At 43.8% G+C, this 12,490-nt stretch overlaps 1 protein-coding gene across 13 annotated transcripts in view; it reads right to left on the bottom strand.

Moving 5' to 3' along the window:
* The window catches only part of ptprdb (protein tyrosine phosphatase receptor type Db), a 190,703-nt gene that overhangs the window by 78,127 nt on the left and 100,086 nt on the right, over positions 1–12,490 (bottom strand). For all 13 annotated transcript variants that reach the window (XM_065959143.1, XM_065959148.1, XM_065959149.1 and 10 more), the window contains one exon: positions 4,399–4,548. In XM_065959143.1, coding sequence (XP_065815215.1) covers positions 4,399–4,483 — 85 coding nt within the window. In that variant the 5' untranslated portion in view covers positions 4,484–4,548. The remainder of the gene's footprint in view (positions 1–4,398; positions 4,549–12,490) is intronic.

Here is a 12,490-nt window from a genome sequence, read left to right as displayed (position 1 = left end):
TCCGTTGGATTACACATAGCATTGATATAAAGACAAATATTCTCATTATGGCATCGTGTAGCGGACTCTGTTGCTTAGAGGTCAGGAGAATCCTCGGAGCAGTCCTCTAGATATTTTCTGGAGTGTAGATGTGAAAACGGCTTTAGAGAAAAACACTGTCAGATGAACAGTAAATTAAAGGTATTCATTACTCCTGGCTTAAGAGGAGGGATACACACTCTAAGCCTTAAAAGTCCCAGAGATACATCATCACTTATGGAGAGCCTCTTGTCCAATCAGATATCTTGGTGTGTTGTGTAATAAATCACATCACACACTGTATCCTCAGAAAGTGTATCTTCTACAACCTGTATAAATAAAAGAAGCAGTGCCTCTATAACTCTGCTGTTTATGGCTTTGTGTGCAGGTGTGAGGCAGTAACTCATTGCTTTTCATAGGAACTCAGACGCCTTGAACTTAGAACCCTGAGGGGAAAGATGAATGAAGTGCTCGCAGGTAAACCAAAGTCTCCTGCCCGAGCCCTTTGGTGTTCATTCACTCGCTCAAGGAGCTCCAGAGCACGCACAAGCAGCGGTGCTGTCATTGTGGGGAGAATGACCCAACCACCTTTTATTAGATTCGGGGGCCAGCCTCAAGGACATGCGAGCGCTGGAAACATGACCAAAATGTTGACAGGTTAATCAGTCACGCAAGCAAGTTCTGTGTTTTCAGTGCACTCGGAAATGCCATGTATGAAAATGCCATGTTGCAGGTTCTATGTGATTTTCATTTTCACATCAGTTTTGTGGGGGAGAAAAATGAAGGGGAAGTGCAAAGCTTTTCCAGAAACATAATTGACATGCTGCAAACTGAGGCTAAGGAGTTACACATTATGAAGAGCCCACCCTCTGCAGGAGCCTAAACCCACTGCTTCTTGCTTTTCAAAACGTACAGTCTGCTCACTGAAGCAAAGGGGGCTGCAACTCAGCATCGCTTCCCCTACAGTAGCCTCTGCTAAAGGAGCTGTTTTGTCGTGTTGCACACACACACACACACACACACACACACACACACACACACACTCACACTCACACAAGGAGTTTTGTTTCAGCTGGAATTTTTTATTGCTACATCCGAGCCGCGAGGGTGGAGGACAACAGCTTGTTGTTTTTGGGGCAAACGAGGGTCAGCAGAAAAGAACCCTGTTGTTGCATTGTTTCCCCCCCGCCCGCCCGCCCGCCCGCCCTGAATGACATGCGTAGGGGATGTGGTTTCCCACACAGGGGCATCTCACTGCGTACACGGAGCAGTGGCCTAGTTTGCGACAGGATCAGGGCATTACTCTTAATCCACCAGATAGATGTCACATGCACGCACGCGCACACACAAATACACGGAGAAACAAATTTGGTGGCGAGGAAGAGGAAGGAAAAAAAAAAAGAAAGCGTAAAAAGAGGTGGATGTGGAATTGAAAAAAATAAATAAATGTATCCACACGCAGAGTTTAGTGCTTTTATTGTGAGGCCGGTACTTGTGTGCAGGGTGCACATATGGTGCAGTGTCATGCAAGATTTCCAACCATGCACATGGGATATTGTTCCATCAGATTGCGTCCTAATACTCTCAGTGCACTCTTGTGTTCATGGGTTCTGTAGAAATCATGTGTGTTTCTAAAGTCTTGTCCAGGCGCAGAGGAGTAAAATAAACTGTCTCTATTTTGTAAAGCTCTGTGTTGAAAAAATGTGTTTCCATTCATTTTAGTTTGAGAGACGCTCAACACAACTGGAAGCAATATTTCAGAGCGCATTTAACATTTTTCAAAACATGCCGACACGAGACGTCGCGCCAAAGACGTCAGCGTCTCCCGGCAGCAGCTTCTGTTTGAATTCTCAACATTCAAATCTCTGAGTCCCCACTGTTGATATTAAAGGAGGCATTGTATGTCATGCACAATGAGACAAAAACAGAAAAGAACAGCCTTTCCCCCCCCCCCCCCCCCCACTCCAGTCGTCTATCCCTCCTTTCTGGCCAGATTACATGGATGTGCTGAGAAGAGGCAGAGAGCGAGCGAGCAACGGGAGGAAAAAGAGCAAACGCTGGAGAGAGTCACAGCAAATGAGGCGGTGGGAGGAGAAGGAGAAACGTATAGCCGTATAGAGGAGAGTATGAATCCTTTTTGCAACCTCGCTGCTCCCCGTAACCGGCACAGAGGGAGACTGGGAGCATCGGCGTTTTGATGGATGACTGGGCCTTTTACTGGCCGACCCTGAAAGTTACACAGGGGACGAGAGGGCATGAGGCTGAGAGGGAAACAAGAGCACTGTGTGGATATGTGTGTGCGCTTTCAGTGGCCTCTGTGTTATGATGTCGTTTAAAAAACGTACAGTAGAAGGATGAGAATGACCGCCTCCAGCCTGTGTGTGTGTGTGTGTGTGTGTGTGTGTGTGTGTGTGTGTGTGTGTGTGCAATAAGAGGTGATGATGATATATGTTCAGCATCATACAATCCAGAAGCTGCTCTGCAACAGACTGTTCATGCCGCATGTCTGATCTAGTTTATAAATATTTGTTTTGCCACGGCTGCTGGGACGAATTTAAATGCACAGAACCAAAGTTTTTAAATATTCAATCAAAAATAACGCCACGCTCAATTGTCGCAGATGTCTCTGAAAGCTTGACTCTCGGATGTTTAACATTCTGCTCGATGAGCTCGACGGCGCATTCTTTCTTTTTCATTATTCTTTCTCAGTCCGTCCGTTCTTTCTTTCCGTCCTCCCGCACACAACACTTCTGATTCACATCTTTTTCCCCATAGTCTCAGCTCAAATCAGACATTTTCATCACCTTTGTTATGAGATATAAAGCCTAATGTTTGGACATCGGCCTCACAAGTTGAAGGAGAAATCGTGCTTGGAATGAACTTTCTGTCACAGAGGTATAGACCGTCAGACTGAGGATGGTGAGACATCCATAGTACCCTGCTAATGAATCTTTAAGTTTGCAAAGTTATATTCTCATGTTAAAACTTTCGCAGCTTTTCTCATCGTGGCAGTAAGCCACACAAAGATGCATCGCTAAAAACAAGTTAAAACTATTTTAAGATTAAAAGGAAGATTTACCAAAAAGCAAGACACAACGGTGAAAGGAGTAGAGAACAGATAGGTACAGAGTAGGGTTGTAACAATACCAGATTTCTAAGCTTCATACAATACCACAAAAAATCAAACTGTAGCAGTACCTGTTTAAATACCACGGCAACAACAGAAGCCCTAGGCAACAGATATTGGCAGCCTCAGCTAGTGGCGGGTGGCTGCATTGCATTTTGAACATAACATTTGACCCAAACAGGGACCAAGATACAAGACTGAAAGAGAACTTCTCTTCAAATATTTCAATTTTTTTTTAAATTTTGGTGGAATCAAGAGTAGCAATCAAACGATTACAATGAAAGCACGCGGTATCTCCAAATGGAAATGATTTCTTAAAGCCCTGTAGCATCTTCTTCCATTCACTTCTGGAGTGTAAATGAGTTACAGGTGTCATGGCCCCTTGGTTTGGTGATCATTTGTGCTAAATTCAAGTTTTGACCAGTGAGACATATGTTCAAATACCGACTGAGGAGATGCTAGATGAGTTCTAAATTCTATTATACCTAACAATGTCAGGTAAAAGTTTGTTTCTTAAGTTACAATGACCATGATCCAAATGCTAATTCGGTTAGCCCGTTAACAACGATTTCCATTACGTGTTAGCATCAAGCTAACAGACTCTCCCTCCTGGAGAATAATGCACCAGCCACCACTGCTCAAATTAAAGTCATTTTGGAAACATTTATAAATAAGGATAATTAATTCAATTTAACAATTTCACAAATTTAGATCAAATGAAAATAATCAATTTTGAAAATTAACCAGTAGTTGCAGTTGTAATTAAAACTTATGGCCAAAGTACTAATTTGCAACGACGCACTTTCACAGAGAAGTACACTGGACAAGCCGCAATCAGGGATCACACACACACACACACACACACACACACACACACACACACACACACACACACACACACACACACACACACACACACACACACACACACACTTTGGACACGATCACACAAGCAGGGGGGGAAAATTATCTGATTTGCCATATGTGGTCCGTCTTTCCATGCCAAGTAATACTGGGATGGACAAAAACAGCTGGCCTCATATCAAACCTGCTACATAACACACACTCACGCTCACACACACACACACACACACACACACACACACACACACACACACACACACACACAGGGAGCCGGGATGTGATATCAGGAGTGGATTGTAAGAGGAAAATCAGGTCATTCCAAACCCTGTGTGTGCCTGTGTTCACATGTACAAACATCCAAAAACACATGTCATGTTTTCAGGACTCACAGTCGGCATCGGCGAGGAAGAGGAAGCTGAGGAGTAGCAGTCCCGGGTTGGCAGAGTGCATCATGGGATATTTCGACACATGCATGCTGTATCCACCGTGAGCTCACTGCCTCACTGAACGACAGGACGATAGGAGCAGGCCCTCACAACCTGAAGAGAGAGAGAGAGAGAGAGAACAAGGCATTCACTTAGATGAAGAAAGTTTCAGATATTACATCGTCTGTTCTCACACACACACACACACACACACACACACACACACACACACACACACACACACACACACACAGAGACCTAGGAGTGCGTGAGCTCCCTCCAGGCCTTACACTCCAGTTCTGCAGCTGCCTTCTTCTTCCCTCGCTTCATTAGGACCAAACACTCATCGCCCGAGGTGTGTTTTGATGTGTGTGTGTGTGTGTGTGTGTGTGTGTGTGTGTGCGTGTTCGCAAAAGAAGACGATGAATTCTCAACTTAGTGCAAACATTTGCCCGTTAAAACATCAGTCGCCTTCTGAAGTTCACTTCTTCATCCTGAGAGTAAGTAAGTAAGCAACCGCCTCGCCTATTTCTCTTTTTCTTTTTAAGCCCTTACACAATCTGAAAAAGAGAAAAAAAAGAAAACACTCCAATCAAGGATTTTCTTTTCCAAATGTACATCAAACGAGCGCCATGATTTGGGATTGATGGAAAAAGGAATGACTGGCTTTAAGATAGACGGGGTGGAAGGGTAGGGCAATGGGATTGATGGATGATGGGGAGATTAAAGTGGGAGGAGACTGACTGGTGTTATCTCCTGGCTATGTTGCACAGAGTGTTGGGTCAACATACAGCTCGATGTCTCTATCCTTTCATCCTTACCTCGCTCTCTTTCTGTGTCTCCCTCTCCTCCCTTTCCTTTCCTACGTCTTTCAAACTTGTTATATTTGCAGTTTCTAATCTCTCATTTCTTTACTGCCCTTTCCCTTTCTTCTCATTCATCTTTTCTGTCACTTAATCTTCCTTACCAATCATTCAATTTTTTCCCCCTTTTTTACTCTCCCTACGTCCGTCCGTCCGTCTGTCTGTCTGTCCCTCCGTGGGGGTCTGCCATCTGCAGCGCCTGGTGTCAGTGTCTGGCATTATGAGAGGCAGGCGTCAGTCAGCCTGTGTGTCAGAGATCTCGCAGCTACAATCACATGACACAATGAGACATGGCAGATCCCTGCTGCTGTCCAGAAACTGCCGGTGTTGAGCGAGAGACAAAGGCAGGAGAGAGAGAGAGAGAGAGAGAGAGAGAGAGAGAGAGATGAGTTTGAATGTGTAAGGTGCACTTTTGCTTGAATATATAAGTATGCCTTTTCTTTATTGATGTGTATACATATGAGTGGAGGTGCTGCTCGTCAACAGACAGGCAGCCCTGTACGTGTATATCACTCTGATTGGCACATGTAGAAGTTGTGTTGAAGGAATATTTTCTCCAGTGCTGATTTCTTTAACATTGATGTTGACATACAGTACGTGTACCTCAGGATTTGAAACTTTGCTCAGTACAGTATTATGTATGTTTTAAAATGCAGATAAGCGTAATAGGTCTCCTTTAACATTAGTTACATTGGGATCTGCCCCTATGTTTCCTCAGCCCTATGTCCTATCAGCCCTATGTTCCCTCAGCTCTATGTCCTATCAGCCCTATGTTTCCTCAGCCCTATGTCCTATCAGCCCTATGTCCTATCAGCCCTATGTTCCCTCAGCCCTATGTCCTATCAGCCCTATGTTCCCTCAGCTCTATGTCCTATCAGCCCTATGTTCCCTTAGCCCTATGTTCCCTTAGCACTATGTTCCCTCAGCCCTATGGTCCCTTAACCCTATGTTCCCTCAGCTCTATGTCCTATCAGCCCTATGTCCTATCAGCCCTATGTCCTATCAGCCCTATGTTCCCTCAGCCCTATGTCCTATCAGCCCTATGTTCCCTTAGCCCTATGTTCCCTTAGCCCTATGTCCTATCAGCCCTATGTCCTATCAGCCCTATGTTCCCTCAGCTCTATGTCCTATCAGCCCTATGTTCCCTCAGCCCAATGTTCCCTTAACCCTATGTCCCCTCAGGCCTATGTTTCCTCAGCCCTATGTTCCCTCAGCTCTATGTCCTATCAGCCCTATGTTCCCTTAGCCCTATGTTCCCTCAGCCCAATGTTCCCTTAACCCTATTTTCCCTCAGCCCTATGTCCCCTCAGGCCTATGTTCCCTCATTTCTATGTCCCCTTAGCCCTTCTGTATGTTCCCTCAGCCCTATGTCCCCTTAGCCCTATATGTTTCCTCAGCCCTATGTACCCTCAGGCCTATGTTCCCTCATCTCTATGTCCCCTTGGCTCTACTGTATGCTCCCTTAGCCCTATGTCCCCTCAGGCCCAGATTCCCCCAGCAGCTGACCCGACTATATAAAAAGTTGTCGTATCTTTTATGTTATTAAGACAATGGTGGCACAAAGTAACGCTAACATGTGCACCACCGCTATGATTAGTTTTTGATAAGCATTGGCCATAGAATGCTAAAGTACCCAAAGTAATCTATTACTGAGCTCCACAGTGACGAGTGTCGTGGGTTCTTATCAGGCGGTCGTTTCATTAAAGGCGTTTTAATTCTAACACAAAACAGAAGGGGCTGAAGAAGAGATTTCATCGTTTGTTGAAAGATTGATCCAGTGAAAGCTGTGGATCGTATCTCATTTTCATAAAAAAAAAAAAAAAAAAAAGCAAATTAAAATGATGATGAAATGTTTCATCCCTGGTCCGTCAAACTGACCATGAGCAAGTCTAAAGCAGCCTCTGTTTAAAAGTAGGTTTAGTGTTGTTGTGTATGTGCGTGCTTGCAGCTGAGAGTTCTCCAAAACTGGACGGAGTCATCAGCAGTGGCAGCAGCAGCAGTCTTAATCCCCTCCACTCCTGAACAAGCCATCTGATTAAAAAATGACAAGGGGGGGGGGGGGGGCGCTGGAACCCAGAGCACTCAGCATCCCTGCAGCCAAGGCAGCAAAACAACTAAACCCGCACTGGATTTTCCACTTGGTTTGGCCTGAAACAATCGCTTTGGGATAACCTACATGTCTGCCCGCACAAATGAAGTCCTGTGATTTACACTGCTACAGTAGATCTGGGAGCTGAGCAGGACAGTATGGCGGTTTAATGTTTAGGGTCCTCATGCAGTGCACAACACAGGGAAATGTAATTTTTAAAAAGCCTTTCATTTAGTTCTTTATATTAAAATTAGATTTTCAAACCCTGATGTAGCTGTTTTTCTTCTAGTTGCTGTTTTCTGATCTGATTTTAGGAGAGAAAAAAAGTAAAATTACAGAGCAATAACAACAAGAGGTGCACCGATTGACCGTCTGGTGACCGGAATCAAATGTTCCGCATGTTCTGCCTCAATTGGGGACCAGCCTGTTCCCTGAAAATGATCCGATACTGTACTGAGTTCAGATGGACGTGAGGTGCCTCAAAATCACTTAAACCTTTGCCTGAAAGTCTGCGTCGTCCATATGTATTTATGCACATGCAAAAGGCGCTTTTACATCTCAGGTCACACCTGCACATCCTCATCCATTCATACTATTTCACACACTGCCGCCAAAGCAGTGGGAGCAACTTCTGGGTTAAGTGTCTTGCCCAAGGACACATCGAACATGTGGCTGCAGGAGCTGAGACTCAAACTCCTGACCTTCTGGTTGAGAGACGACCGACTCTACCAACTGAGCCACAGCCGCCCTGTTGCATATGAGCTGTGACTACAAAGTTTGAGGTGTCCTGAGAATGATCAATTCACAGAAAGTGTTATAAATGAAAGCATATTGATAATTAATGTATGAACAACAAGATTCAAATACTCTGTGGAGCCACAAACATCGTTCACAGAGGAGGCGAGACACAGAAAGACGGATAGGAAAGAGTCCTTGTGCAAGACACTTAACCCGAAGTTGCTCCCACTGCTTCGTTGGCGGTGTATGAATGTGTATGAATGGGATTAGTGACTTCTGATGGAGACGTTACACAGCAGCCTCTACCATCACTGTGTGAATGTGTAGGTGTGACCAGCGGTGTAAAAGAGCTTTGAGGAGTCAGAAGACTAGAAAAGAACTATACAAGCTTAAGTCCATTCACCATCTGTTTGGTAATTCCTTCGGGGGTCAGTGGGAAAAGTAGCTGAAGAGAGTGAAGTACTTTATAGGAAAATGAGAGGTGGTCAAGGAAGCTGCTGTGTTTGAAGAATTTTTTTTTAAATAAACACATAAAATTGAATTCCCTTTAAGGAGAAATTACAAAAATGTTTGTTTCGCCATCAATTAGAGTTCTTTATAAAAAGATAGAGGGAAAATCTGAATCAGGCCAAGTCTAAATTGGCAGGTTAGACTTTAAAAACAAAAATGGAAATCACAATCAGTGATTCTACCAACAACCGAACCTCTTATTTTGTTCGTGATTATCTCAATTCTGTTAACATTTAGAGTCGAAAAACACTGCGCTCTACAAAAGGGCATCGTCATGTATATTTATCTTATTAAGCCTCATTTTAGAGAGATCACTGATTAGAAACACAGGACGGTGTGTGTGTGAGGCTGTGTGTGTGTGTGTGTGTGTGTGTGTGTGAGACAGTGTGTGTGTGTGTGTGTGTGTGTGTGAGGCAGTGTGTGTGTGTGTGTGTGTGGCGACTAATCACTCCTGCTGATTCAATGTCACTGGAAAAGCCTGCATTATTTAGTATCTCACTTCACAGCATGTCACGTTAATTAAAGAGCTAAGATAACAGGAGAGAGAGAAAGAGAGAAAGAGAGAGAGAGAGAGAGAGAGAAAGATGAGAAAAGGTGCATGGAGGGAGAAGAAATGAAAGTCGTGCGGTAAACAGAGCTATGAAATGGAGACGAAAAGAGACACGGGATGGAAAGCAGACAAAAAGGATATTACCTGGGCCACACACACACACACACACACACACACACACACACACACACACACACACACACACACACACACACACACACACACACACAGAGCCAGGTAGTCTCCAGATTGTAATCTGGCAGGCTGCTGTTGCTGGTATTACCGAGCGCCCTTAACAGAAAGCCTGAGCGTGTGCTGCTGTGGATCACAGCGGGCTCTGAGCCATTCACTTACATTAGTCCCTATCACTCAATTATACACTGTGTGTGTGTCTGCCCGGGCCTGAAGCCATCACTCACACTTATCTGTAAGATAGCTTCTGACAGAACAAAGACTGAGTCACAGAGTGACACACGGGCTTATGGCTCTTCACAGGACAGACACGAGGAGGAGGAGGGGAGGAAGAGGAGAGATCAGAGGAAGACGAGGAAGACGCATGAAGATAAGAGCTAACTTTTTAAAACTTGTAGCTCTTAATTTAACTATTATAAAAAGGTATGATAATCATTATCTCTTTTAAGAAGTATAAACCAATCATTCCATTCTCACAACACAAAGTAAGGTGGTTTGAAGAAGAAGAAGATATACTTTAATAATCCTTTTGGGGGAAAAATATTGTCCTGAAACATACACATGCACAAACAGGATCCTAGGGGGCTGCACACAGAAAAGCACCCAGGGCAGTTAGAGATCTGTGCCTTGCTCAAGGGCAAGAAGTGAAGTGGCAGATCTCCAGCAACAAGATGCAACCAGTGGGACTTGAAGTGATGACCCTCCAGTTCCAAAGCCAAGTCTCTATGGACTGAGCTACTGCCACCCAAAAGCAATGTTTACATTTTGTTTTGTACAAACACATTGTCTGTTTTGTGGAAGCCTAGCTCTTGGCCTGGGTGACCTTCTTGGTTAGTTTTGTCATTAAAGTCTAAATTTAAACCTCCTACAATTTCCTAGAGATGAAATGCCCCCATTCTGGCCTTTGAGCAAAGACAGAATTCATAACAACTTTCACAACTGACGACAAGTGAAGACAGGTTTCATATAATTAAACTCTGTCACAGACATAAGGGCGGGGACGGGGATCGCGGGGCTAATCCATTTCCTTTATGACACAATAAAGATGAGACATGTAATCTTCAAGGAAACATGCAATAAGTCGAAACTGGATTATTCTGACAGGTCCAGCACTGCAGCATCTTCTTCGATGCACTAGCATAAATGAGTGACAGGTGTCGTTGCATGTCCTCTTGATTTGCTGATCATTGGGGCTAAATTTATTCAGCTTCTGACCAATGACATCACGGTGTTGGTGTTGCAGAATGAATAAACTAACTTACCATCTTCGACTTAATAAATGATTAATTATCTCAACAGTGATAAACAAAATAGATTGTTTCTCAAGTTTAAATAACCGCGATCGTGACGCTAAATCTGTTCGCCTGTTAATGACATTTTCATTATGTGTTAGCATCAAGCTAAGATTGTTCCCTTCCCTGGACAGTAACGCACCAGACGCCATTGGGTCCATTACCTGCTCATACAACAGCATTCAGCTTCAATCTTTAAAAAAACTTCGCAAAAGATTCAAAATATTTTAAATCAACGACAACAGCTGCAAAATAATGTGTGAAAAACCACATAAAACACTGTTTATAAATGTTCAAGTTAAAAAAATGCTTGAAAGTTATACCTATTGGGAAATGTGCAGAATTGCAGGTATGTGATTGGTTTAAATTAAAAAAAAAAAACCTTCTCTAAACCCTTCTAAATGTTAAAAACAGCAAAATGAATCAGAAGTTGTCGTTGCATTAACTCTTTTAATTTTTGGATTAACAGCTTTTTTTTTTTTTTCCATGTGGAGGGTCGAGTCATGACATCATCTGCTGGTAATGAGTCATTAGAGGAGCTTTAGGGAGAAAGATAATTATGAAGAAACGGAGCTAAAAGAGGAAGAAGGATCTCCAAAAGCGGAATGAAAAGGAAAACAAAGCGTGGGTGGATGATGACAGAGAGAGAGAGGAGGGTGTAGACTACAAAGCGAAGGCGTAGTACAGCTGGAAGGGATGTAGAGAAAGATAGAGACAGAGACAAAAAAGACAGATCCTAAAAAGCCTCGCTTCAGGCGAACCGTGTGCCATGGAAGAAGAACACTGAATCTCCTAATTTGATTTGATATTCCCAAAGCTGAAGCACCAAATGTAATTAGACATACTAATTAACTTATTGTATTTGCCCTGTTCAAACAGTGGCAGGCTGACAGAAATGTCAATGGAGGGACAATTTGAATTTGTTGCATCATGGCCGCTCGACGCAAAACAAGATGAGCTGAGCCGAGAAAAGATGTCGCACCTCTTCTTCACCATTAAGAGTAGTTACAAGTCCTCAACCTGCTGCAGGACGCTGACTGGCTTGGGACCTATTGCCAGTAAAAAAGTGAAGTCGCGAAACTGTCATTACTGCTTCTCAAGTCGTTGCTTACAGTATCCTAGCTGAACTTGCTAATTAGTTTGAGTGTGCGTGTGTGTGTGTGTGTGTGTGTGTGTGTGTGTGTGTGTGTGTGTGTGTGTGTGTGTGTGTGTGTGTGTGTTGCATAGACTGTATGATGTTGCGATTGACGGCGACAACATGAAGTGTTTTAACCCCCCATCCTCCCCCTCCATGTTGATACACTGACGTTGTAAAGGCTTTTTTTATTTATTTTTTTAAGTTCCAGGAGCGAGGCACTTCAGCTGAAAGTCTGGGGGGTTTGGTTTCTCTTTAGACTGAACCTGTAGCGGCGCTTCAGGCTGCTGAGAGTCGTATCATAATGCTCTCCGGTAGTGTCACGCTCTCACACCTCACTTTATTTTTGGTTCAAAGAAACTCCGGTGTATTCTGGGGCGATGTGACGGCTGTCGATCAAACTGACAGGGAGGGGGGGGGGGGGGGGAGCAATCTTTGGGTCTTAAAAAAATGTCGAGGAAGTCATCCTGTACGCCTTCGGTATCAAAAAGATCGCTTGGTATTTGGTGTTTGATTTAACCTTTCAACATAACTGATGCACCTTATGGGATTTTTTAAATGATATTTCAACATGTTTTAAATTCTATACTGTGGTGCGAGTTACTATTAGCACAGCTCGTGGTTGAAGGCAAACTGATTACACTGGGCTTTTTACTTGCTGCAGCTACACTGGTTAATAGAAAAACC

Source organism: Labrus bergylta, chromosome 1 (assembly GCF_963930695.1).
Source record: "Labrus bergylta chromosome 1, fLabBer1.1, whole genome shotgun sequence".
In the NCBI taxonomy this organism is placed as follows: Eukaryota; Metazoa; Chordata; class Actinopteri; order Labriformes; family Labridae; genus Labrus; species Labrus bergylta.
This window is presented reverse-complemented; position numbering and strand designations above follow the sequence as displayed.